At 39.5% G+C, this 27,755-nt stretch overlaps 1 protein-coding gene across 6 annotated transcripts; it reads right to left on the reverse strand.

Moving 5' to 3' along the window:
- Positions 1 to 1,074: 1,074 nt before the first annotated feature.
- Positions 1,075 to 27,123, reverse strand: LOC102222780 (insulin-like growth factor 2 mRNA-binding protein 3). 6 transcript variants are annotated; one of them, XM_014470115.2, is made up of 16 exons: positions 25,027 to 27,123; positions 24,086 to 24,146; positions 18,728 to 18,776; positions 14,794 to 14,845; positions 12,129 to 12,192; positions 11,562 to 11,840; positions 11,330 to 11,464; positions 8,442 to 8,564; positions 8,170 to 8,305; positions 6,755 to 6,880; positions 6,514 to 6,582; positions 5,035 to 5,154; positions 4,881 to 4,955; positions 4,598 to 4,729; positions 4,376 to 4,489; positions 1,075 to 3,953 (listed from the first exon to the last, which is right to left on the reverse strand). In XM_014470115.2, exons 1-16 carry the CDS (start codon positions 25,199 to 25,201, stop codon positions 3,837 to 3,839), a joined length of 1,827 nt encoding a protein of 608 aa, XP_014325601.1. In that variant the 5' UTR covers positions 25,202 to 27,123; the 3' UTR covers positions 1,075 to 3,836. The 6 variants fall into 6 exon arrangements, with proteins under 6 accessions (XP_014325601.1, XP_023200740.1, XP_005802768.1 ...); XM_023344972.1 differs by lacking the exon at positions 25,027 to 27,123 and adding an exon at positions 24,755 to 24,981; XM_005802711.3 differs by lacking the exon at positions 6,514 to 6,582 and having other exon boundaries at positions 25,027 to 27,122.
- Positions 27,124 to 27,755: the final 632 nt, after the last annotated feature.

Raw genomic sequence — 27,755 nt, forward strand, 5'->3', positions numbered from 1 at the left:
AGATGAATGCATGGTACTCTTATGAGTCCAATTCTACACGTCAGTCTAGCAACATCGTTGTAGGGAAGTTAGCGGATGGTGCAGCGGCTCCAAGAATCAGCTAAGCATATTTGAAGATGGAATTTAATTGAAATAGTAATGGACACACACAAAGAGAAACCTGGATTTACTTTATTTCCTTGTGAAAAAGCTCTTTGGCAATATGTCTTACTCCACTGAAAAGCCTATTTATTCTCTTAAATGGTGCCACAATAAGGAAATGCAAGTGTGGGTTGCGTTGGAAAACTTGCCAAATTTTCCTCGCTCAATGCCAAACGGTATACTCTGCCCTTTGTACTTTATCAAATTGTATTACTGAAGTTTGAACACACAAGAAAGCAACTTAATTTAACATTCCACCAAGTTGGATTTCTATGCATTGGAGAACCATATGGAACCAGAACAGCCAGAATCTTCATGCCTCATCTGGCATGAGCAACACAACCAAGTTGAGGTTGTGGTAAGGACTGAAGAGGAGGCTTTTCTTTTCCCTCCAACCTCAACTTCTAAAGAAACCCTGAAACAAATTTGTGGATTTTTGGGAGGGAAAGTAAATACATTGAAGGTAAAAGTTCAAAGAGTATGCGATAGATGCAGGTTGGAGAATCTCAACATCTCTGCACTGTGATTGCCTCAAATGGCAAAAAAATAAAACCTGCACCGTTTGTGAACTTGATTGCATTTTCTTTACGAATATGGCTAATTTTAATATGTAATCTTTACTTGTACAAGATTTGCCATGAAGCAATGAAACTAATGAGAAAAAAAAAAAAAACATCCCTTATGTTATGCGCTACATTTTTAAAAAATTAAGTACATCTGAATTTCATTTGGCAGATTTTTAAATGAGTCGAGAATGACTAAAGAAATGCTGGTTTCCTGAATTGTATTCTACCAAATAAAATGGAACTTGGCAAGTTTTATGGCCACAAAAGAAATGAACAACCAATCATTTAAAAGAAGAATTTTGCAGACCTCATGGAAACAACTTGCATAAAGCAGTCTCATCCATATTAAAACAAAAAAAAAACTTCATTTTTTCTTATTCTTTTTATTCAGAGGCATTTGACAAGTGGAGCTGTGTGTTTGTGGGGAGGTGACAGGGCACAAGTACGATTGCAGAGAGGGGGAGGAGAGAACATCATGCCGAAGATCGATCACTTTTCCATAAACAGATTCAGTCCCTCTAATTTGTCCCATACCAAAAAAATAAGTTCCACATTACACAACCAAGAAATGCTAACCGAAAAATGCCATCAAATCAGCGAGTGTAGCATCTTGTGAAAGACAAAACAGACTTGCATTTTCTTGTCTTTAAATCTTATAAATCTGAAAGAGGGGAAAGAAAACAGGTCCTTTTTTGCATTAGACTGAAAGCAAAAATCAAAGATTTATTTTCCAGAAAGAAAAAAAAAAAGTTTGAATACATGTAAGCCACACCACCAAAAATAGAAAGCAGAAAGGAATAATCATTGAGGATCTCAAAGCCAAAAGGAGTATATGTAAATATAAACACTGATCAAAAGAAAACATTTCTATCACTTTCCATTATTCTCAATTCTACAGAATTCGTTAGTTTTAAATTTTCATTTCTTTTCTGGGGAGGTGCACCACAAAAGTGTGTGTGTGTGGGTGTGCGGGGAGCGGGGGGGAGGGATGGGTGATGGGTTGGGGGTCTAACAAATGGTAGAATGCCTCCAATTCAAATATGTGTCTAAAGAGGTAGATCAAAAACAAACTGGATGAGGGGAGGGTGGGTATCAGGAGGATCATTTTAAGAATCACTTGTGCCCCTCGGTTAAGCATGACGTCAGAAGGGCGCGCCCAGGTAGAAACAAGTGTTCGGGGTACTGAGGTATTGGTGCGCGCTGGCGCTCAGTGGGGGCGGGGTGAGGCGTCCAGTGCCATAGCAACTCCCTCCCCCACCTCTCACCCCCCTCAGCTGAGGTAGACTGCGTTCTACTGTGGAAGCACAGATACACTCTAGCACTTGACCACAATCAATATATATTTACATTCGGCACGGAAACAAAAATAAAATAAAATGACTGTTTAGGATTTTTGTTTCCTGTCCGAGTGGGGGGGTTCAGTCACAATTATGCGTCATTTAACTTGTCTTCCCCTGGATGAGCAACCAAAAAATAATAATCTAATCAAGTTGCGAAAGAAAGGACAGCTCACTTTCTCCAAGCCCAAAACATAAAAATGCATCCATCTGTGCCACTGTTCTCACTACGAAGAGAAGAAAATGAATGACTTGGCCACGTCACTATGGCAGAGTTTGAACCTTACCAGGATAGCGTTAGCAATAGAGCGGCAGATGACCCAGAAATGAAACAGACCAAGAGAGGGAAGAAAAAAAAAATAAAGATGCTCCGACAACAGTCAGGAGCTGCAGCATCCTGACCACAGCCCTCAATAAGAAGGCAAAAAGAATTCGACATTAAAACTACCAGCGAAACCCCAAAATAAATGGCATTGCTGCAAATATGTACGGTTGGCTTTTCTTTCTTTTTTGCATGCGTTTAGTTGTTCTGTACTTGCTTTTGTCTTCAAGAAGATGGTGGACCGTTAGTGGGGAAAAAAACAGAGGCAATTTTTTTCTCTATATACTTCTCCGTCAGCCGCCAGCTGAGGGGGAGGAGCGGGTGGGGTGCCAACTCTTGCTCCAAGGCTGCTTTGTACAAATAAATTTTATGTACAGGGTCATCTTTGTTCACACATCCACATGTACAATACCGCCTAAAGCACCAGAGTTGAAGGCAAGGTCAGTTGGCAGCTGACCCGGAAATTTTAATTTTTTTTTTAAAAAAATAAAAATGTTCAAAGACTATCAGCTTTATAAAGTATACAAAATACCACAAAAGCAAAATAAAAAGAAAGGAACTTTTTTTTTCTCCATATAATCATTTTTTTTCTCTCTTCTGAGGTACTAGATCCTGAGGTAGTTAAACAAAATGCATAAATTGGTTTTTCAGGGCAGCAGCTCGGCACCTTATTCGTCAAAAGTGTCAGCCGCAGCACTGCCCGCTCTACTAAATATATATATATGTATTTATATTTATATATTGATCTATTCATATAGGTCTATCTATAAAATGCATCCGAATTTTCTCTTTAAAAAAATGCCACTTTCATTCCGAGGGCAGGACGCCTGATATATAACCAACCCTCACAGGGATCCTGTCCTAAAACAAGAATGTTTCCCCTAAATGTGGCCCACCTGGCCAGAGCCAAGCCTCCCCCCCGAACTAAACCTCTGTTGGTCCGACCAGGACCGAGCAATGCCTTTTCTCTTTCCACGGAAAAACTCGTGAGAAAGCTTTAACCAATTAAGAAAATCTAAACAACCTAAACATCTTTAAGGTACCACACCACAGGGGGTGATAGAAACGGGGTGTAGGGAAGGGGCGGGGGGTCTGTATTTCTTCCTCATAGTTTTAGTGTAAAAAGAACCAAATAAAAAAAACTACACCCATGAGGGGGGGTAGAGGAGGAGGTTGAACGGAGGGCAGGTGATGTTGGCGAAAGCCCTCTAAAGTACATTCTCACAGCAGCAGACGCAGAGACGTGAAGTGGGTGGAGCTTAAGAGGTGTAAGGTGTCGTCACCCCCACTTTAAAGTCATCAAGTTGTTCAGGGAGGGGTGGATGTTTGGTTCCGATGACCTTGACCCCTGAGATGTGCATTAGGATCCACTGTCATTTTTCTTTTCCCCCTATGAGCTTTTCTGCATCTGTCCATCTTTTCGAGTTCACGACGGATCCAGTCGCCGTTCTTCCAGGGCTTGCTGGAGCTTCACTTCCTGCGTGGCGTCGGAGGCTGGGAGCCCGATGGCGTCTTGGGCTGCTGCTGCTGTTGATGCTGCTGCCTCCTCACCTGAGCCAGGATCTCCTGAATCTTCCTCTGGGCCAACTAAACCAGATAGAAGAATATTACTGTCCTCAAAACACGTCACTGGAATTTTAAGATTCATTTGTAAATATGGCTGAGACTACAATTTCTCCTCATTGAATGTTTGATTTTGTGGCCAAAAACAAAAAATGTTGAAATTAATGCATTTTATTTATTTATTTTTCAGATAATTGACCGGGAGGAAATCTGACTGGCAGGAACATGCCCCCAACCAGAGATCTTTCAGTTACAATAAAGAATAATAAAAAAAACTCCTTTAGAAAGGCAAATGAATGCAAATTTATTGCTTTTCCTTTTGAAAAACATACTGCTTTTGAAGTTATATCTTTCACTTTCAACATTTTTTGTTCTTTTAATCCGAGTGAAATAATTACACATCTTGAAAACTGTTGCCTTGCACATTTATGATTTCCTTGACCCACCTGGCATGCAAAGAAGTGTCCACTGATCTTCACTATGACCTGGTCATTCTCATCAGGTGTCTGGTCCCTGGGCACCACCACTTCTGCACAGGTCAAGTTCTGCAGCTCATTCACCTGCAGTCACATCAAGACGAACTCATTACTGGTGGACAACTCTGATTTATTTTAATTTTTTCCCCAATCCCAACATTTGAGAGCGTCCATTTATGAAGCTTTATTTACCGTTTTTCCACCTTTCCCAATGACGCGTCCAGCAGCAAAAGAGGGAACTTTGATGTGCGCTTCCAGCTTCACCTCTTCTTTCGGCCCAAAAAAGTTCTCTTCTTTAAGCTTGCCAAAGATGCGACACTGGGCCTGAAGCCAGAAAGATTCAAGTAGAAATTAAATAAAACTAAATTTTAACATTTGTTCTTTCCAGCCGAGTAACGTTAAATAGGACAAGCTTCTAACATGCGAGAAATACAACTTCCAAACTTTTAAATCAGCAAGTCTCAAGGTTTAGCACCTTAAACTGAGCTTCTGGTGGCCCGACAATGATGACCATCCTCTGCTTGGCATCCATTCCTTCTGCTGGAGCAATCTGAAAGCAGGTGAAACGCAGTATTAGCAGCAGCCTACACCCAGTCGTCTAGCTTCCATCACCACAACTTTTCCCTCACCTTTATTGAGGCTCCTGCAAAGTGTGACAGCTGTTTGATGTGTTGGCCCTGTTTTCCAATGATGGCTCCCACAGCAAGCGCAGGAATGAACAGGTGAACTGTCTCAGACTCCGGCTGGCCCTGCTGAGCGAAAACAAAAAGGTTACAAATGTGACCGGAAGACTCAAACGGGACCAACACTGCAGCTCTAGCCACCCATGTGCCAAGGCAGATAAGGGATCAAGCAGAAGCTGCACTATTCTGTAAGAGTTGAATGTAGACACTTGAAATTAGTAGCTGAAAATGAGTAGCTTCTATCTAGAAGAGGGACAAACGATACAATATCTATTATTAATCTCTAAACTATTGGATCAGATCAGTGTAAAACATGTAGGGATGTGATTAGTCCAAGATGAACAGCATGATGTAGAACCATATTAGTGAAAACTTGAAAAGGGAACAAAAGTCTTCTTTGATCGCACTCCATAAAAAGCTTTGGTTTAGCAACATAAAGAGGCTCTATAGTTTAGAAATCAACACTCACCAAAAAACAAAATTAAGTTCTCTAGACAAGGTCAGCATATACATTTATTATTAATTTTTATTTTTAGGTGTTGCTTGCCATTCACTCATTTAATTCTAATATATAATTATTCTTGAATGTTCACATCTTTGTTACAACCACAAGCTTCAAAGCATGTATGTGGATTTTGTTTGGTGGGCCAGCACAGAGTTTTTTTAAAAAACAAAAACGTGGTTTTCAAACTTTGACAAATCTTAAAATTGCAGTGTGCATTTGTTAAAATGAGTGCACATGGTGGGAGAATCCTTTAAAGACAACTATGACCTGCACACTCCACAAATCTGGCCTTTGTGGAAGAGTGGCACAAATAAAGCCAGCGTTCAAAGAAAGACATAAGCACTGCATGTCCCTCTAAACAACATCAGGACTGTTAAAAAAAATGGCATAATATGGCCACCATACTTTTTTCCACAGAATTAAAAAAAAAAAAAAAACTAAAAAAAACCCCACACTTTTTCTCCAACTTCACAATTATGAACTACTTTGTATTGGTCTTACTGAAAAAACCTCAACATCATGCACTGAAGTTAGTGGTTGTAATGTCACTACAAAATTGACAAAATTTAAGAGTGAATACTTTCTAAAGGCAATGTAGACACTGTCGATTGTTCATACCTGGTAGAGCTCTGCTATTTATGCAATGATAAAACAATATTTTTCAGAGATGCAGATGTTTAGTAGAGGTTATAAAAACCATTCACCTGCTTAGTTTTTTTGGGATACAGTGAATCAGAGAAACTACTAAGGTCATGTTAATATTTGAGTCTGTCATCCTCCTCGCACTCGCTCCGTATTTAGAGTTTGCCTAAATCCCAATATGTGGGGAAACGAAGGAGAACTTTACAACAAACCCAAACCCCTAATCTCGCAGCGAGCAGCCACAAGCCGTGCAAAGCACTTTGGGATGGGTGACTTACAGCAAGTGGCTGGCTGCTTGCCGACAGCATAGAAGCCCAAAATGGCCCCTCAGCCCCATAAGGACTGCACTAGAGGGAAAAAGGAAACGTGAAACTCTGTTGCTCAAGACCGATTTCTGCTTTCGTTTCAGTTGCAGACTTCACAGGCCTCACCCAACAATTTAGAAAACCAAGTCAAAACGTCTTGGCTTTGTAGTGTTGGAAGCAGACTGCTTTATTAGCCAACAGACTTGTCACTTACTCCATACGAGCCACCATGAGCTCCAGGAGGCGGGACGTTGGCCATGGAGGGACCCATGCCTGGTGCTCCACTGGGGAACAAACCCAAAGCGTTCAGATTCAAGCCAGGAATGAGGTTGGATTGGAGCTGTAAATAAAAAGGTAGTATATTAATTGGTGACATTCAAATACATTTGTCAAGCATCCTCCTTTTTCATTTTTGACACCCCCTTACTCCCCCAAAAATAAAATTAAAATCTTAGTAACTTCCGCAAAGGTTTTACTAAAAAGCAGGCGCATAAAATGAACTTTGACTCTTAAGATTTTCTACAATTTAACTAATGCATATTCATCCTACCGGCAACAAAAAAATACTTAAGGTAAAACAATACCTTCAGTATTATTGAGAAATAAAGAAAAAAAAGTCCACTGAATTTGTACATTAATTCAAACATTACAGTTTGTCCTGAAGCACTACAAGTATCAAGAAGAAATATTAGGTCATCTTCACATGATGTTTCAGGATCTGAAAGTGCTGCCATAGCAGTCGAGTACAGCAAATATACCGATAAGGAATTAAGCATTTTACTTCCCAAAACAAAACTTCTGGCCCTTTTATTCCTTTTTAAGTTAGTAGTTTCAAAACCAGGCACAAACATGCTTACATCATACAGACAACATAAACTTTATAGGAAGTAAAATAAAGGATAAAACAGAACAGTATATAATTTAAATATTTTTTCTTTTTTTTTAATACAAAGAAAAATACATTACATATTTAAGCATTATTAAAGCAGTTGTGTGCACAAATGCAATGAAATCTGTTTGTTCAGGAGTTACCTGAACTTTCTTTTTACCTGATGCCACAAATTTTGGTATTTTCTATATTACTTTAGTCTTACCTCTAGCTGGCAATTTTGTGTTTAGAAAATTCTTGCATAAAAAAGGTAGGAACTTTTAATTTGGTGGCAGACCATGTAATTTGAGAGAGTTGCAGTTCTTTAGGATTACTGTCGGATATAAAAGTGGACCAACGTATTTGACGTACATTAAGGCAACATAAGAGCAACAGAATATACATTGGGAGGTTTTATTGAAAAATTTCAAATATCAGAAATGGCATGCCATGCAGCAACAATATTGCTGCATGGCATTAATTTTAAAAGCCCTTTCTTTTTCTTTTTTTTGTTTACCCCTCCAGGGGGTCTTTTTGTGGGTTCTAGTGTCCCTTATATGATAGTAGGCTGACAGGAAACGGGGAGGGGGGAAGACATGCGGCAAATGTCTTCGGGTCTGGGAGTCGAACCCGCGATGGCCGCGTCGAGGACTCAAGGCCTCCAAATACGGGTTGTGCTAATCGCTAGGCCACGCCCTTAAAAGCCCATTTTATGAAACAAAACAATAAGGATAAAGTGGCACAACCCTGTTGATTCTTACATTCATAGCAGCCATGTCGCTCTCATAGGATTCCCTGATCTTCTTCATCACCTCCTCCTCAGCCCTGGAGCACGCTTCAATCGAGCCCTTTATTGTGATAGTCCGCTCCGGGTTGTACAAGGTGAGATCCTGGAGCCTGGAAAATAAAAACAGTGAAATGTAAACATACTACGAACAATAGCAACAAAAAGCACTGAGTTGATGCAATGCTGACTGCCATCTTTGTGAATTTACTGGAGACGACAGCAGTGAACAAGGTCAAACTTTCTTACGGTGAGATTGTGATCTTGGTCCCCGTGTCTTGCTCGATTTTCTTAAGGTTGCGGCCTTCTTTCCCTATTAGTCTTCCTACAAAGTTGTTGTGTGCAAGGATCTTCAGGGGGATCTCCTCAGTGCTGTAAACGATGACGGCATGATACATTTACACATACAGAACATCCAAATACACAACACAGAAATGATTCAACATATTAATAGGACAATACATTTCTGATCAGTCAACGAAATCCATCTCCGCTTTCTGCAGGTGCACCGTCTGTGCTCAGTATATTCTTTACTCTCAGGTTTGTATACCTGTTAAGGAAGATCTTTCATGGTCAGGAATGTTGAATCCTCTTCCTCTAAATATTACACGGGCACCTTCATTGTCTTTTAACTACCTAGTTAAAACTTAATTGCATAACAAGGCTTTTAGATAGATAAGATAAATCTTTATTGTCATTGTCACAAGAACAACGAAATTTAAATTTAATAGCTACATTTCATTTGTAAAAAATGCAGCGAAGGCCTTGAATGTTACAATGTTAGGTTTAACAACCAAGATAATTTTTAGTTTGAGGAATAATCATGTGAATATTGTCACATTTCATTTGTATTTTTATTTCATTTTGTTTTACATTATGTATATTAATTGATTTGGTACTCTGTCCTGCATTAATTATGTTTTAATGTGAAGCACTTTGTAATATTTGTTTTAAAACGTTCTCTACAAATAAAAGTATTTGACTGATTTTGCACCGTCAAAAATTCCCAAAGAAAATTGTAGAAACTAAATCTGAAAATATCTCATATGTTGAGCTTCAATTAGTAAGAGGTTTGTGGAGAATTTAATATTGGGAAACCATTTAATAAATCCACATTTAAACCGATGTTCTTAATTCTACAAATGTTCACATTTAAGTTATGAATAATAGTGTCTGCAGCAAAGCGTAGCAGCAAATAAGTGAACTTCTGAATGAATGGAACAGGGAGCGCTTTTATTTTGACATTTAGCCAGAAAGGGTTTTGTAATGGTGCAGCTGGTGAGACAGGAAGAGAGTGGCAAAGATAGATTGTTTTTTTTTTTTTTTCTGAAGTGATCCAAATCATATAAGAAAGCTTTCATTGGGAGAGACAGTCACTTGGTCATTATGAATCTAGAATTGACATGAGCCATAAACACCTCTTAGTCCACCAACATTACTGGCCAACCAACCACATCCTTTCACAATAAAACATGCACAGCAACTCCAATCTGTTGCCGACATACCAGATTGTTTTCAAATAGTCTCTGACCAGAAATTCAAGTGTAGAGTCTTCCATTTTTGTAATTTAACCTTGAAACCTGTGCAACTGCTCACCATCACTATTTTTATTCTCTGTGCAATGGAAGGAACTATTAACCGCTGCAGGTCCAGTCTCCCTGAACGATGAACGAGCAGCAGCTTTTCTCCAAGCTCTTCAACCCATTTCTAAGCCCACACACTCAACAGAAGAAGCTCGTTTAAGGTGGTTACATCTTGTTCTTTAAAGATTCATATCTCATGACTGCAGGCTGGAGTTGGAAAACAAACCGGTAAATCTAGAGGTTGGAACATTTTTATTTGCTCTTTCACCAACATAGCAGCACCTGTATTTCTGCAGATGAGGCCCCAGTCAAGAAGTCAGTCTGTTTCCTACTCAGTCCCCTTTGCTTGAAATAAATACTGACCTGAAAGGGAGAATTCATTGACTATGTGTTGAATGCTCAAACACTGCAGTGCTGTCACCACGGAAGAAAAGGCCTGTACAGCAGACTGCAGTTAGCTTACTGACAAAGACACTGTCCCCACAACTTCCTGTAATGCACTGAAGCTTTAACGGTTATATGCTTCTATAAGTTGTGTCAACAATGAAATGTTGCATTAGTCATTTGCCGTCAAAAACTACACTAAGTTTTGTAGCCTTAAAATATCAATTTGTTTCAGACATCTGATATTTCTTTGGAGAAAGGAGTAAATTACTGACGGTCAGTATTTGCATCTAAAATCGCAGAAAACATGAACTTATCTTGCTTTGAGTCAAATTTTTCAGGACTTCTTGGCTGAAATCCCATCAAACTCTGAACATTTAGAAAGAACAGTGGGAAAGATTTGGTTCAGCTCCTAAACACAGTTCAGAAAGTTCAGAATTAAGACGTAGCAGAAAAGGCCTTGCAGTAACTTTATTAAAATAGCTTTATACTCAGTTTATCAAAAAAAAAAGTGTTTTTGGTAATTTAGTCAAACTTTTACTGCGTTTAATATGAAGTGCATCCTTCATGTGAAATGTCTTTAGATATTAAGAGCCATAGATTACATCTAAAATGTAAAATGTATGTTTACACAACTTGAAGATGGCACATACAACAGAAAATCTTGATAGACTTATTTTACATTGAATGATTAAAGAAGCCAACAGATGTATCCACCAGACCAGTCCAACAATTAGTAGGAAAGAGGTCATGGGTGTAAACTCTTAAGAGTGACTTCAAGAAGTGCAGAGGTGGGATAAGGAATGGGAGAGTGCTGTGGCAGTTCTTGCAAGAAAGGATATAAACTAGCAACACAACCTAGTGAAAATGCATCAGTGATTTGGTTGTTTAGTGTGACCAAACATCTGAATTATTAGCAGGCTTCTGTATAATTTGATGACCCTCTGAGGAGGTAATTCAACTATTTGATTTGGGTGATTTGACACCAAAAACCATCTAAAAGTTGATAGACAATAACTTTTAACATGTGTTGGAGACCCCCTGCTTTAGATTAATTTTTTAAAAATGCACCCACCTGCCATCTGGTTTTTAAATAGGTAGAGAATCAAACACGTGAAACTCAATCACAAAACACGAGTCAGTTTCTCAGGAGTTTTCAAGAGAACTCACAACTTTGTGTCAACTGCTTCCTTCTGCATGATATCCATGATGGTTCTGCAGGCGTTTGAACAACCGTCAGGGGTGGAGTGAATCGTAATGGGTTTTTCTGCTGCGCCTGCATTTTCTTTCCGATGGATGTCGATCCTGTCGTGTAGACGTGACCAAAATTAGTCAAATTTACAAGATGCTCAACAATAAAATCTTCTAGGTTCAGTTTAAATCCTGACCTCCGTGTACGTACTTTGAGTGGGTCTGTTTGGTGATATTTCGTATGGTGGCGCCCTCCTTGCCAATGATTGCTCCTACGAACTGCGTGGGTACCAGCACGCGCAGCGGGATGTCGGACTGCACTTTGGGACGCGCACCCAAACCCGGAGAGCCAGCACGGGGAGGTCCGCGAGCGTTGAAGCCTCTCCGACCCCCTGAAGGAGGACCCTCTGGTGCAGCCGTCTCATCTGGGATATATGACACTTTCAAGGCATAGTTCTCCATCATTGATCCATTGAGCTTCTCCATTGCTCTGGGGAAAGTTACAAGACAGATAATCCCGTGTCAGCATCAAGGATTTAAGGTTTCATGAGGCGCAAAAAATGTAATATAATTGATGTACACCAGGGGGCACCAGATGGCTAATTTAATCCCCGCCTTTCCAACACACATACTCCCTCCTTCAGCCATTAATTGGATGTCAGATTTAGCTAGACTGACTTTGAGACAGCAGAAACATGGCACATTGGAGGAATTAAAAGACAAAAAAATGCTGGTGCAAAAGGATAATGAAACAAAGTCAAGGCAAATGTTTACTTACAGTCTTGCATGGTCCCGAACTGCGTATCGAACATTCACTACTGCAGTCTCTGTATCAGTGTTTACTGTGGGGGGAAGAGGCATGCAGTCATATTCAATAGGAATAGTCCCAAAAACTAGAGGACAGAAGATGCTGAGTCAAACCTTCATTTATTTCACAGCAGACTGAAGCCACCAATGTTATATTTGCCTGTTTAATGACGATCCTTATACAAAAATCCACTTTTTTACAGTGGTCACTCTAATCAGATGGTACTTCACATTTTCTTAGCAAAAAATAAAAAGAAAGAAACTGTCAAAATGACCATCTTTTTATAGTGCCCAACAGAATTGTTTTTTCTATAAACCCAGGATTTATTAAAAAAAAAAAAAAACTTAGTATCTATTGATCAGGTTATATTAAAAACATATGGCTCAAAATTAATGTAACAGTTTTGTCAAGGAATTGGTAGATTTTCTCATCTTGTTGCAAGAGTCAGTTTCTAATCATTTTGTTTATGCAATATAATTTATTTGCCGATTCTTTGGCACAGCGTATTAAACTGACATATGACTACCATAGCATGGTAGAGTCACAAGTAATACATTTCATTAAATTGAGAAAAAGGGCAGGATTAAATAAGCTTTCACTTCTTCCTACTCCTTTTCAAACACTATAGTGATAAGCCAGTTTTGTTATGTAGACACGTTTTCTCTTGCCCTACTGATTACCTGTTTTCCAGTTTTTAAAAACCTGTTTGAAATAAATTTAAATTACTGAGGTTTAAAGCTCCATAAACTCCACCTTTTAGTTTAATATTTTGTGAGAAATTAAAAGCACACACATTTAATATGGATGTGAATATAAAGGTTTTTACTATGCTAAATAGTCTTCATATATAAACTTAGACTTTACACTATTCCATCACCATTAAATGGTTAGCTGACAAACTGCTCTGACATTTAGTCCTCACAGGAGAGCTAATATTGCTTCACAGATTCAACTAATCAAGTTCCAGTTTATCGCCAATATGCAGCTCTTTTCTGATGACCTTTGCACCTAAACCATCTTTCTGATTGTTTTCTCCTGGTTAGTAGAGCAGGAGAACAACTTTTACCCAGATACAACTAAGAGCTTTACTCTTAAAATGTGAAAAGCTCACAGACTAATGGTACAGCAACAGTGTGCACAAGTCTACTGCGGAGCTGTCTATGAAGTGATTGTTAAATGTGTCAAGTTAAGAAGTTGGGAAGCAGCAGTGGTCAGTAGGGTCCGACTTTCGCTATGAAAGTCAGTGGAAAGGGAGAAAACACTGGTTGAACTAAATTTACAAATTCTATAATATTCACAGATTTTACTTTAATGCTTAATTTCCTTGTTTCCATTTGAGTTTTCCACATCGTTATCACACTACCCTACTATCTTAGCAGTGCAATGTTGCGTGTTTATCACTTTTCCTTTTCGCAAGATTTTTAAAACTGAAGCATAATGCAAGCACATATTTTGATCAGGTGTTTGCTGTTTTGAAAAGCCCTCTTGAAAGGGAGCAAAAGTCAGGGGAAAATTTCAGTTTTGTTTTCAAGTCCTTACACACTCCATGAGTGACGGATCAGGACGGTATGGAGGGCAATCCAACACAATACCTACAGCCATCTACAATGTGTACACTTCCTTTTTATTGCAGTAATGAAAACGCAGCGAAGGCCATGAATGTTACAAATACTTTTAAAAATGCTCTTTAGTACAAAGGTAGCCTCATCAGTAAATTATGTTTAACAGAAAAAAGAGAATTTTTAGTTTGAGGAACAATCATGTGAATATTTGTCACCGCTTGAATGGTACATTTTTTTTCCCAAACACTTATCTGTTTTACAACACTCAGCATCAGCTGTATCACGACCGTTTTAAATTACACTCCAAACTCTCAGATTCTTAGCAATTTCTTAAATATTCATTGATAAATTGGACATTCTCTGCCCATATTTTATTCTCACTATTTAAAATGCTGCTACTATCAGTGTTACAGCTAACTTTTTCTTTTCTTTTTTTAAAATTCAGTCACATGGATCCGGTACAAATATTTGGTGTTTTTTTTAGGCCCCTCAAGACATCTTTTTGGAAAAAAAACATAAGAGCCATAATCTGTCTAAATTGCAAAAGGAAGAGCTGCAGAAAATAAATAATTGTCCTGGCTAACACCCTAGCTCATTCTCTCAAAGGAGTGTGTGTCAAAACCAGTATTAAGCAGTTTGATAACACTGCACTGATGTAGAACAGAAGACCTATTTGCAGTAATAACTGGACAAAAACACTTTATTCATTGTGCTCGTTAATGTTTGTATTAAGAGCTGCTTAAATGCTACGAGAAGGAATGAAAATAAAAACTGAACGTCAAAGAATTCATATAATTAACTGCGTAACTTGCACACAGATTTTGGATTATAATTAATTTTGAGTCGAAAACAAAAGCCCAAAAACATTTACCATCTGGCTTACTATTGAGTTTTCATACAGTTCAAAAATTATCCACATAAATCCACTTAACCCTTTATTTAGCAGTTTCTGAACATGCATGCAATTTAAGCAGCTCAACACTGCAAGAATATAGATTAAATAAATTGACCACAATAAAATGCAATATGGAAAAAAATAAAATTAAAAAAATAAATAAATCAAAGCTATTTACCTTGTTCACAGGTCTCTACTGCACCATACTGCGCGAGCATACCATCCAAAACCTGAGAATAAAGAAAATCTATTTATCTGACAACTTTATGCTCAACTAGTTAAGATGTAGATTTTTAAGAGCAACTGGTTCAAATAAAAGCTGATGAATTCTTAGTCTAGCAATATTGCATATTTTCAGTAATTTGCTGCTTTTTTGAAGAACATCTGTGCAAAATGAGCCAATTATGGTCAAGGACTTGAATAATTACAAATAAATAAATAAAAGCTTGGGGAAAAAAAAAAAAACATGCATCCATTCACTTTGAAGGGAGCAATGGCTAAAGAAAATCAAATGCCACACTGACTCAGATTTGTTGTCAGGAGCCAAGTTATTACAAAAAATATAAATAACCCAAACCTTAAAGTTACAAAAACAATACATACAGGTATAAAGTGAAAAAAACTGACAGGAAATAGATTGAAAAAGTACATTATGGTTGAAATTTGTGATCTACGCCACAGTTATGGTGTAGGGGAAAAAAAATAAAGTTACAAAAAGAAATCTAAATGTAACTAATTGAAGAATTTAATGAGCAAGTTATGGAGAATTTTTTTTAGTTATATATTTGAGAAGCTATAAGTTTTCCATCTACCAAATACTGAAGAACTGAGGCTTTTAACTTTAATTCGTGGATGTGGTTGCGAGTTGGCGAGAAGCAGAGCAGGCTTGTAAGCTAAGCTAGGACCTCTGACCATGCTCAGTCAAACTCATGACCACACCCCCTCGAGAGCTCAACCCCACTTTCCAGCCAACAAGACTGCATCCCCCTGCCCCCACCTCCATAACTCTAATAAACCACCAACCAGGCAACCTCCCGCCTCCCTGCCATCTGTGCTCCCCGTCATTGGCTGCTCCCGCCACTGATACGGTTCCCCTGAAGACGAGCCTCGCTGGCTGGCTTCTGCGGCCGCCCGTCCGCCTGATGGGACCAATGGGAATCCAGGCCATTCAGGAAAGGGTGGGGTGCATTCCAGCAGGAAGCAGCAGCAGCTGGGGGGAGGGGTGTGGGTTCATGCTACACATTCTGTGAATCAGCGCACATGGAGGGAAGGGGAAGCAGTCCAGGCCCACCCACTCACAACAGCTTGTGAACACGCCACTACTCGGTCCACATTCTCCATTTTCAGAGAGCTTCACATGCTCATTGACTTATATACATTACTACACATACGCAAGACTGTTTTATTAAAAGACCTTGCTATTCTGCTGATTAAAACCCTGCAACTTCTCCCCTCTCCACCCTCTTCCATTCACAACAGGAAAACAAGCTGTCTCGCTACATGCTAGGAACATACTGGAGCTGCATTAAAAGGACATGCCTAGGCAAAGCAAGCCCACCATTACAAAACGTGGGCTTGTCTGCAGCCATTTGATCAGTTTCTGAATCACACTGAAGTGTTAAAGCTGTGCATTAACCTCCAAGATTTGGAGCAGCGTAAGCAAGCATTGTGCAATAAGAAAATTCTCATTTTTCTTTGTTTGTGCTTATGAAGCAGAAGATAAAGACGACAGCGCAAGCACATGTTATCACAGTTAAACCTCTGCAAAGCAGGGTGGAGGTGGGGGGGTTGTCACATAAAGCAGCACGAAATTCCACACTCAGACAGTGGGATTGGACAAAAAGATTGTTTTTAAGAAGCTGATTGCATTCATTTGCATGGGCTAAGAAAAGGAAGAAATATTCACTTAGGCAGAATACTTGTGTGAATGAACAATACTTTCCTACGCACAAAACAACAAAGGTAGACCATGGTCACACGACTGAGGTCCAAGCCTCAGTAAATTTATCCAGACGATGGCTGTGAACTCTGACTTCAAGTGATATACATTTTGACACAAAGTTAACCCTTCATGGAGCAGCAAACAGCATGAACACAGACAGGTTCACGTTGCGCCAGTGCTTCCAAAATCTGCTGCAGAAATCCGCCTGAACATCATGTAATTTACACAGACAGCTTCACATTGTCAAATCAGACCTGCTTTCTTGAAAACTTGAAATAAATTAGAGTAAAGGTCGACTTCCAGAATAAAAGTATACTACACTGAATTCACAAATCTGCACAATAATTCCAGACCTGAGGTAATGGTTAACTTCAGCACTGCGGCTTACGTCAACACTACGTTTCAGTTTAATAAGAGATTAATGTGGTTCAGGATAATTTTGGATGCATCAAACAATTTTACAGACAACTGCAGGGAAAATAAGTATACAAAAAATAAATAAATTTAAATATCCATCCCCTTAAATGTTCATCTGCCTCTACAAGCAAAGATTGAAAGACATAGGAATAAATTGTGAAAAGTGTAGATTTCAATTTGTTCTCCAAATATATTTACACACTATTTTGACATTGTAGACAGCAACTGGCTGGTACTATTATTAAAAGGTACGTCGGGATTTTTAAAAGTTTCATCAAATTTCCACATTCCAGTTTGAGAAACTGCCAGAGCAGGCAGAGTCGTCTTCTGCTTGGTGATCAGTGCATCTTGAGCTGCCCTTCCCCCGCCTGTTGCTGTGAATAGTAAATAAGCTAAAAAAAAAAAAAAAAGACTTTCCTCCACAAAGACTAATTTGGCTAAAAAATAAAAATAAAAAACAAGCATCAAGACAAAACTGACTTGGAAACTTTAGCAGCTCCAATATACACTTGATATTTATATATACTTACACTTTCCCCTTTTTTACAAATGCATAAAAAAAACAAACAACAAAAAAACAGCTGACAAGCTACAAGCAGAATATCTGTTAAGCAACCTACTGCAGGCTGGCTACCTGAGCAGATAACTAATAATTAACCAGCAAATTGCAGCTCGTTACAGTTGTCTTAATCTAAAGTGAGCATAACAGCAATAATGGTATAATATTCCATGCAATAAGCAAATCCACCCCAAAACAGAGAAGCAGCATTCAGTTTCTAAGCACAACAAATCTGGAACAAACTTCCAGAAACATTGCATAACAGCTGAATTACAGTTTCTTTCAATCAAGGCCAAAAACACTGAGCAACATACTTGATGTGTGTCAATTTTGATTATGGCATTTGACAAAATGTAATGCTTGTTACAATTGGTGACTTGTGTTTTTTATGTTTCTGTGACGTAAAGAACTTTGAACTGCCTTGTTGCTGAAATGTGCTATACAAATACACTTGACTGAAAACTATCACATTTGTCTGTGGATATGGAAATTCTTAGTTTTGACTCAAATATAAAGTTTCATAACCACCTCCATACAACATGTAGCATTTTTTTCCCCTCATCTTTTAGGGTTACTACAAAAAATTAATCCAAATTGGTCAAAAGTCAGAATTGGCAGGTCAGAACTAAACGAAAATTTTTAATTTCTGGACAAGTCCTGCTCATTAAATTAATCTGTAACCAAAACTGGCAAACCTTACAAATTAACCAATCAGAGATGTATTAATTTAACAGCAGCATTGTTGCTTTTCTGTTTTAAATAAAATTTGATAAAGCTCATGCGTAGATAACACTAAATCGCGATATTTTTAATTCACAATCACTACATAATGAAAGTCTTAAATCAGCTTAACACTTAAGTGTAGGCTTTAAAAGCCAACTTCAAAAACATTTCAAGCAGGCTGACTTTTACAGTTCCTGAAAGAGTGATGATGGGAAATTTCCGTGACTTATCCTCAGCTACTAAAGAACCCATGTTCAGAAAAAAATTTTTTTTGATCTTTTTAGCCACAGACATTTGATGCACAAATCTAAGTCGCACTACTGGCTGCGGCCCCAGTTAGACAAATAATCAAGTGCATGCTCAATTGAAATCCAAAGGCAAGGTGACTCCAGAGGCCACTAAATGAGAGCCCAGTTGAGCTGCCCGATTGTGCCACACCCTGGAAGGAGTTAGCCGCCTGTTAGCACTCACCTCCCACTGCATGTGAGGCGGGATGTTCCTGATCTGCAGCTTACAGCTCCTGGAGAGACAAGAGAGAAAGAGGGTGGGGGATGGATGAAGACGACGACATTACATGATGGGGATCAGGGGGGAGACAAAACTGTTAATGCTACTAAGGGCAAGAAGCTACAAGTGGAAAATACAAAAATCAGCTTTTGTTTCTTTTGGAGTTCAACTTAAACCACATGACTGAAGATCAAGAAATTTAGAATACAATGTTAGACTTTGGAAAAAGAAAAACTGTGCAGGGTTTATGGCACTTTAATACGCAATCAAGGGCATCGATATCAAACGCATTTAAAATAAAAAACGTTCCCTTCCTGCACACTTCCTGTCATCAGTTTTAACACTATCCTAATTTTTCTCACATGTTCAATCCTTTGTGCAAAATATAATTTAGAAGAACAGCAAGACATGCTAACAACATTACTTTCAATCAATATATTTAAAACTATGTGCTCTGTTCCCCTGAATGAGGAGGTTGGAACCCCAGCGAGTCTTTAGGACAACTCTTCCACCCAAACAGATCCTTATCCAGGAGCACCCAGCTGTGGTGTCAAAAAAAAAAAAAAAAAAAAAAAAAAACTGCTTGGGGCAAATGTCCTCAGAAACCAACAGGAATCTGGACCAAGACAAGTCAAAATCGTGTACTTGTTCACACAGAGTGTGCATACAGCAAGAGGAGACCAGCAATTACAATGGTGCTGCTGTGCTCCGTCACCAGAAACACAACGAGGACAAAAATCCCCAATTCATTCCTTTTAGCATTAAGGGTCCACACCACCACAGTTTCATAACCCAATATACTCATGCACAACAGCAGGAGTACACTGACTATCCGTTCATTTCCACAAAATCAATGGAATTTGTGAATCTGTATTTTGGACTTACATAATTGTTACATTTGCATAATTTAATTTAAACATTAAAAGCAGCAAGTACTGTTCATTTTAAAGTGCACACACACCTACCTAAATTAACAAAGCATACGTACAGACGAGGGTGGGAGCAAGAACACATACCATGTGTGCTTGAACTTTGAACCCAAACTGGCTGTAAGATCAGCTTCACACTCACGTCACATGATTTATGTGCAGTTCATCTAAAACGGTGTGCTGACCTTTTTCAGTAAGAGTAAAGTCTTTAAGAGTAACGTTTCAAGCTCCCACAATCAATGCTAATAAAACCACTTAAACTCTAAACGCACATATTTTAATTGAATGTAAAAATTGTAATTATGATGTTACCTTTTATGAAATTAAGGTTTAAATATGGCATACAAATCCATTTTTGCTGAGTGATTGCCATAATTCATCAAATTTCCCTGGCACGTGCTACCCCATTTGTCAAATCTGTCAATTTGACAAATGGAACAAAAGGAAACTACCCAATTGTCAATGAGCAAATTGTAAAGAAAATTCAAAAATAACTCAACAGGAATTTCAACCCTTTCCGTTCCGCCGTGCCATTCCTGGCTCATCTAGACTCTTTCCTTTGCATGCTCCCAATGCTCCGCATTGCGGTGGGAGCGCCATGCGAGATGTGCAAACGCACAAAGTACTTCCAGTTGGATTAACCTATAGCTGCACACACAAGAAGTCAGCCAGGGTATGTGTTGGGATTGGGGTGGTGGGGTATACATTCCAAGCCAAAGCCTTTCATTTGGGGAGGTGTGCGTGTGTGTAGATGTGTAGGGGTGTGGTATGGAGGGTGGGGGATAGCCCTGTTTTAGGCAAGGGTAACAAGGGCCCTCTCTGCCCCGTGGGGGTGGGGCCCTGTTGCCATGGACACGGACAAGTCCACTGACAGGAACATGCAGAGCAGGGTTAAAAGTGGGAGGGGAAGCGGAGAAGGGGAGGCCTGCGAGTGACTGGGGTTGGCTCGTCATGTGATGGCCAGGAGGAGGCCGGGCTCCTTCTTTACTTTCAAAATGGACCAACACGCCACACATTAGCCGCCTGCTTAAGACCTATGGGCCCATATGGCAGAGAAGCCGGCGTACGGAAACAAGTACTTGGGCACATGCAGCCATAAAAGCCACAAGAAGCATCACAAGTGACAGAAGCATGCAGAGCACCTGTATTTTCTCCATTTGTTAATAATCCAGCCATACAGACGTATTCAACAAGGGACACTGGGTCCGTGCTTGACGTCCATTCACAGCAACTGAACGCCGTATGCAGACTTGAGTGACTGAATACGATCAGGTTCCCAGTGACCCTCACAGACCTCAAGCCAACTACTCATCCCCCCAAAAAAATAATAATTGAATGCAAATCAGGCATTTAACATTTAGCAGCCTACTTTTGTACATTTCAGTCTTGATCCAACCGAAAAAAATCCTGCCCTTCTCCCCCCCACCCTCCCACCCCTTAAAGAGCCACAGCATAAAACATGAGGTTATGCTGAAAAATATGGCCACCCAAAACCAAAGATCAGTTATTTTTCTGCATAGGTGGGCTCCCTAGTGACCTCATAACCCAGAATTTTTTCTACCAGGACAAAGCAGATATTTCTACGAAACAACCCTAATAAGATATGCACATTTATCTACATAAGACACTAGATCTACAAGAAACATTCAAAAAAGTTTATTAGAACACCACAAATATTGTAATTTCCCACATTATGTACTGAAAAAAAAGGCTTATACATCTCTGAGCAAAAGAGCCGTTTACTTGCCATTTTACACACAGCCACCCCCCTTTTAGCCATACTGTTTTTTCCCCCTTCTCTTCAAGTATGACACATGAACATGTGTTTCTCTTGTACGCAACACATACGTCTGACAAAATAATTTCAGCTTAAACCATTTTAATTTTACTGAAATTGCTTAATTGCAAAAACCTTTTGCAATACAAGTGCATTTTTAGAAAATGTTAAAATTTTGTAAAGTAAATCCACCTTAAACAGTGAAGTGCTTTACTTCCTTAAAGGGTTTTTAAAGAACAAGAGCACATGACTGAGGAGTGAGTGTCATTTTTAAGTGAAGAAAAAAAAGCAAAGATTGAAATGGCCGTCTGTAAGCTGGTTGTAAACCAAGATATTTAACTGAATGCTGTAGGAAGAATTTTTCTGACATCAAGTTATTTATTTTTTTTATCACCCAAAACAAAATCATGCTCCATAGCGCGTCTCTTTACACCAACTTAATATGAACCTCCTAGATGTAGCAACCCCACCTTGATCTGTGGTGTAGCACCTCCTCTTCCTGAGGAGTTCAAAGGTTACGGTATAATGATTGGCCAAGCCTTCTAGTCAAAGCGTGTAGGCTGGAATGTATAGAAAGCCCTCCTGCCCCTCTCCATAGTACAAGTGTGTGCATCCAAGTATGTGTGCAGCGTATAATGAGAACTATTCCTATCAACGGCCATCACAAAGTCCTACATGGTGTAGGATTAGCATGTTTTAACTCTCCTGGCTCCAACAAAGCAGCACAAAAACTGGATTTTGTGCAGCCACAGTCAACACTGCAGGGCATGCTTTAAGACAAATATAGATTTAGCACCAAAATTCTAGTCAAGTTCACCTGGCTTCTGAAAGCAGCATAAATATTACAAATAAAATCCCACCAGTTGCCAGAGAAACACACATTCCACGTCAAGATCCCAAAACTCCAGTATACGCTCCTCCCCCCCCCTAAACATCCAGTGACAAATATTAGGACAGGGTAGAGTTGGAAGTCAAAACGCTTGTTACTGCCACACGTGAAATTTTGAGTCTATACATTTGACCTTATAGTCTGCTCTTTTGCAGGACATAAAACTAAGGTAATTTCCACTGACCAGTAAATTCCATACTTTTGGGGGTTTTTTATATTAAAAGGGCACATATTAGTCACATACATAAATAAATGGAACCAGCATTTATAATAAAAACTGAAGTCAATACCCTTGATTTGAGATAAGTTTTTCACTCGCAAGCTAACGCCATGTGGTAGCTAGCTCAAACATTTGTCAAGAGCTTGCCTAGGGTTTGTTGCCTTACAAGTACGTAGGAGTGAAGGGGGAAAAAAAAGCCATGGACTGTGGGCTCTGTTTTCAGTTTTGTTGATTTGATACATAATGCAATAAATATCAGAATTTTTTTTTTTTAAGTTTAGCACTACACATGTAATTTGCAAAAAAAAGTAGATGCATTTTTATATTTAAAGTACACCAAGTGTAATACATTTCTAGATTTGTTTTTATTGGAAAACTGAGTTGTTTACTGAAACTTTGGCTCTGGCTTTCACACACATCTTGTGAAAGTCAGTCATTGGTAATTTTTCTGTTAAAATTGCAAGAGTAAATTTTAAATAAATAAATAAAGATGAGCATTATGAGGCAACACTTTGCAGTATAATTTAATTGAGGACGTTATTTTAGACAGTGTTCAGTAGAAAGTGTGCCAACCAGTCCAAGTCTACCCAAACACGTAAAAACCATTATAAATAAAATTAAAACGTTCCCTCCGTCCGCCATTACTAAAAATCCACATTTTAATAAGGCAAGACATAAATTGGCGTAATGCATCCAAATAATGCTTCCACTAGCAAATTCAACGCATGTATTTTAAGTTAAACGAGATTAATTATGGGTAAATTACGTCACCACTAAAACACACATTTTAAAACTTCAGCCAACTGGCTGTCGGAGCTCAAGTTACGCTGCTTATATAAGAAATATGCAGACTTTTCTCCAAAAAAAGTAAAATACGCCACCGCCAAGCGTGACTACAAGGCTCCAACTCTGACACTGAAGGTCTTCCCTCGTGAATTGGGGCCCAAAATCTACAATTCCACTCATGTTTGGGAGTCCATCTCATGCAACAGCAGCACAACGTGCTGAGGAAGGGCGGAAGCGTGGGGCAGACAGGGAAGAATGACGGGCAGCTCCTTCTCAAATGGACGACTCCACAAAAGGCCCCGTATGCCACAAATTCAGTCTGTTCTCGCACCCAAAAACACACATTTCGAGGGTTAACCGGCCACCCCGAGCTTTTAGCTCACACGGTCACTGCATGCGTGTTTAAGAAAACAAATATGGTGGAAGTGCGAAATGAAGCCAAATTCACAGCGGTTCAGGAGCACTGTGCAGCCATGGCGAAAGGAGTACAGTACACAACCGTGCACCCTTTTTATTTGACCCCACAAGACTAAGGATTAAGGGTGAAAATACATTTCAGAATTTAAAAAAAAAGGACACCATTTTGAAAATAAGCGTGATAAATAACAATACAGCGTATTGTACACGCTACTTTAAAAAAATAGAAAAGACGCTGCTTGTAAAATAAAACGTTAGGTGTTCAAAGTCTAAGCTATACTGCAAAACATAATATTTGACCTACCTTTGACGTTTAGGGACAGAGTGCTCCACTTCCAGAACTTTCCCATGAAGTTCAACTTTACCTAAAGAAATAAAAAAAAGAAAGAAAATGCCACTTTAATTTGTCCACCACATGACCTCCATTCAACTCGAGCCTCATGATAAAAAAAAACGTAGCTAATTAAGGACATTCGTTCCTTCCCTTTCTTACCAAAACAGTACGTGGACATGGCGATGTAGTGCATTTAACAAAAAACGTGAGATTTGAAGTACAAGTCTGACGAAGTCGGATTGTGTGAAATTACACGAGTTTCGCTAAATTCACGTTAAACCCAATGAGACGAAAAGTCTGAAAATATGCAAAAGCAAAGTGTGGCTCAGTACGTTGGCCTACATTTTTCGCCAACAATTAAACCACCTGGTGTGTCAGCATGCATGGGCGAAGTGGCTTCACTTCGACGGCCTACACTTTGAAAACCCGATACAGAGTTTATGTTCAAACTGGAGGCTGGGAATTGAAAAGAGTGGCGCAAAAATAAAAAAAAAAATAAAAAAGCAGAACACTGGCTTCCACGCTCACTACATGGCGTCCACAGCCTCGCTGCCTACGAGCAGCGATAAGCCTCGATATCCTCATGATTGTGTTTACTCTACCATTTTATCAATGGAAATAACAGAAATTCACTCAAACCTGTGGGGCGTTGAAGCCATTTGTCTGAACCCGGAGTGTCAAAAGGCCATGCAAAGGTTGTGCGTTTGTGTGTGTGTGAGAGAGAGAGAGAGAGAAACAATTGGATACACCCCCACCCTGCAGGAGTATACATGCATTTGTCATAGATATCCGTAAAGAAATCTGGACACATGTAGCAAGGCCGTGCGTATTTCTTCATTTCACTTTATTATTTTTTTTATTAATTTTTTTTTTTTTTTTTTTTTTTGCAATCGTTTAAAATTAAATCTCACCTGAAAGAACATCGATGGCCCTCATCGCCGCCTTCTCGTCCGGGCAATCCACAAACGCATAGCCAGTTTTGACGAGAAACGGACCACTGTGCGGAATCTTCCACTGTTTGAAGATACTTTCCAAGTCCTCCTCGCTCGCCTCTGCGCTCACGTTGCCGATGTATAGCTTATTCATGTTCCACGCCGAAACGGGACAATCTTTACGCTGGAGAGAGGTGGAGGGGGGAGGTGGAGAAAAGAAGAGACAGTTGCTCGCTCTCTCTCTCACGGATGTGCGCCCGAATCGCCCTGCTTGCTTCTTCTCCCCTGGCCCTTTTACTACTACTACTATACGGAGCGGCTGTGGCGTGCTTCCCGGTCGGTTCGAGCCACAGATAGATTTAAACTGGCAGCCCCTCCACAGTGCGTCTGCGCTCCCTCGCCCCCCCTCTGTCACTGTCGCGCAGAAAATAAATGCTCAATTATTAATCTCGCCTCGCTCCAAAACGATGGCGGGCCGGGCAAGGGGAGGAAAAAAAAAAAAAAAAAGGAGGAGAAACTACTTTTGTCTCTTCCTCCAAAAACCCCTTTTGGCAAAGAGACAGAGAATGTCACACACAGTAAGGCTGGCTGGCTGGCGCCCGCCTCTGAGTCTACAGCCTGGAATAAGAAGAAGAAAGGGCAGGAGGAGTCGGAAAAAAAAAAAAAAGATCCTCCGCTATTCCGGCCTTTTTTCTGAATGAGCCACGTGTTCAAACTACAAATCAGCCCACACGTGAGGAATCCCAATTGCTCAATTAAGTGTTTGGGGGATTGGGGGAAAATTGCACGGGAATCTGGGGTGGAGACAGCAGAGAATGAGGAGTGAAGAGAAAAAGGAGGGGAAGAGTGGATTGGTGTTGGAAGAGAGAGAGAGAGAGTGGGGGGAATGCCATGAGAGTTATGTGCGTAAAGGTTTTCCGTGCAAACTAGTGTCTTCACCAGAATCACATTCGTGGTGCCTTGCTCTGCAAAGCCTGGCTTCTGATTGGTCGGCTGAAGCATACGCACGCCCATAGCAGGGAGACGCTGATATTGCGGGGGCTTGAGCGCATAAGTGAGCTGTAGTGATGACACTGTTGAATGAAAGAGCATGGCAAAAGGGGGTGGGGCCAATCATATACGAGTTTTGCACTATATGTTATGGAAACGTTGCATTAGCAATATTTAATATTGAGAGTCCTGTTTGCGTGGGAGGACCCTGGGCCGCTTCCTTGGGCCCTCATGCAACGCGAGAATGACACGTCTACTACTACTTCCCACATGGCGGCATCCATCTTCTCCACCATAGAGTGGAGCCATGCCCTCTATGGTCCACGACTCAAAGTCCAGCAGCAGGCCCCATTTACTCGAGGTCACACGCAGGAAAAGTATGGCTTGAGCTGGGATCCTTTGCTGTTTGCTTAAAATATCTATTAGACTTCTTGGCGCAACGGGTACGCCATGCGGAGCGAAGACACACGCGAATCCCTAATGCCCGTATTAAAAAATAAAAAAAAACACTGAATGAGGGGAGTGGTTTCCCTCTCCAGTGTTCCCCTAGTGTACCTTGTAACGCATAGACACATGTTGAATGCATACCTATAACCTATGTGGGTGAAAACATAAGAAGATAATAATGTCAATTTTATGATAGAGTCACACCAAGGAACCCTACTAATGGCCAGGAGTCAATACACTGTCAAAGCAGATTCTATACAAGGTTTTCAACATGTGGTGTATACAAAGGGTCTTGCATGTAATCAGTGAATGGACTCTGATATATTCGAGTGAAATTGGGAGGATTAAAAACCCTAATAAAATGTGCCAAAGTAAGTATAGAAATTGATAAATTACTGCAGTAAGTCCCATCCTGTAAAAGTGTTTTTATTTTTTTTAAATCGAGTTATTTTCATTTTAATGGAAAAAATAAAAATAAAAATGAGCAAAGTACAAAGCAATGTCTAATCTTCTGGAATCCAATAATGTAAACGTCCAATAATATAAAATGCAGTTAAGCAGCAAGCCTTAATGATCCATTCAGCTCCCTTCACTATCTTCTGCAGGACACTTTTGGCTGCCATATTCTAGCTGGACTAACTGCTGCTTTAGTATCTCCATGACTATCGCTTCTGTTAATAGAAAAAAAAAAAAAAAAAAAAAGAAAGTTATTTGTTTTATAAAAACTAAATATTTTTTATTTTATAAAAATTAAACAGGCACATTTATTTAACTTGAACTATCCATGGTAAACAAACTCATTTAAACTCATCCTGAATATAATATTATCATCAAACAGTGACTAAAAAAACTCTTAAATAAACAACAATGCATTTACGTTCTTCTGACAAATTTATTCAAAATCACATGTCTAATTAAGAAATTTAACAATATAATAATTGCATGTCCTCAAAGGTAGCCAATAAATAAATAAAGTCATAACTTTAATCCTGCCTATTTTATGCTTTGAAAAAAGACGTTGGAGCATGAAGAGTGGATGGGGGCTGTAATAGAATATGTAAACATAACTTATCAAGTCCAGACATTGATCAAAATGAGTAATAAATTGATAAACTAGTCAACCCAATCTCCATGGTAAAACTGGGGAAAGTAGCTATAGGTGTTGCTTAATCAAATCAGTTGTTGTCATTCATCCGTCCGTCCGTCCAGCCATCGCCTGTCCATCGGTCCACTCTACCTGTTTGATCCATGTTGGTTGGCGAGCGAAGGGG

The sequence above is a fragment of the Xiphophorus maculatus genome, chromosome 13 (assembly GCF_002775205.1).
Source record: "Xiphophorus maculatus strain JP 163 A chromosome 13, X_maculatus-5.0-male, whole genome shotgun sequence".
Taxonomy (NCBI): Eukaryota; Metazoa; Chordata; class Actinopteri; order Cyprinodontiformes; family Poeciliidae; genus Xiphophorus; species Xiphophorus maculatus.

Excerpts from the sequence above, each read along its gene's own strand:
- LOC102222780 (XM_023344972.1), bottom strand. The coding sequence starts at position 24,953 with ATGAAGAAATACGCACGGCCTTGCTACATGTGTCCAGATTTCTTTACG. Across the intron at positions 6,881-8,169 it reads GCGACATGGCTGCTATGAAT|CTCCAATCCAACCTCATTCC; the intron begins GTAAGAATCAAC and ends TTTTATTTACAG. Across the intron at positions 6,583-6,754 it reads CTCATGGTGGCTCGTATGGA|TGCAGTCCTTATGGGGCTGA; the intron begins GTAAGTGACAAG and ends TTTTCCCTCTAG.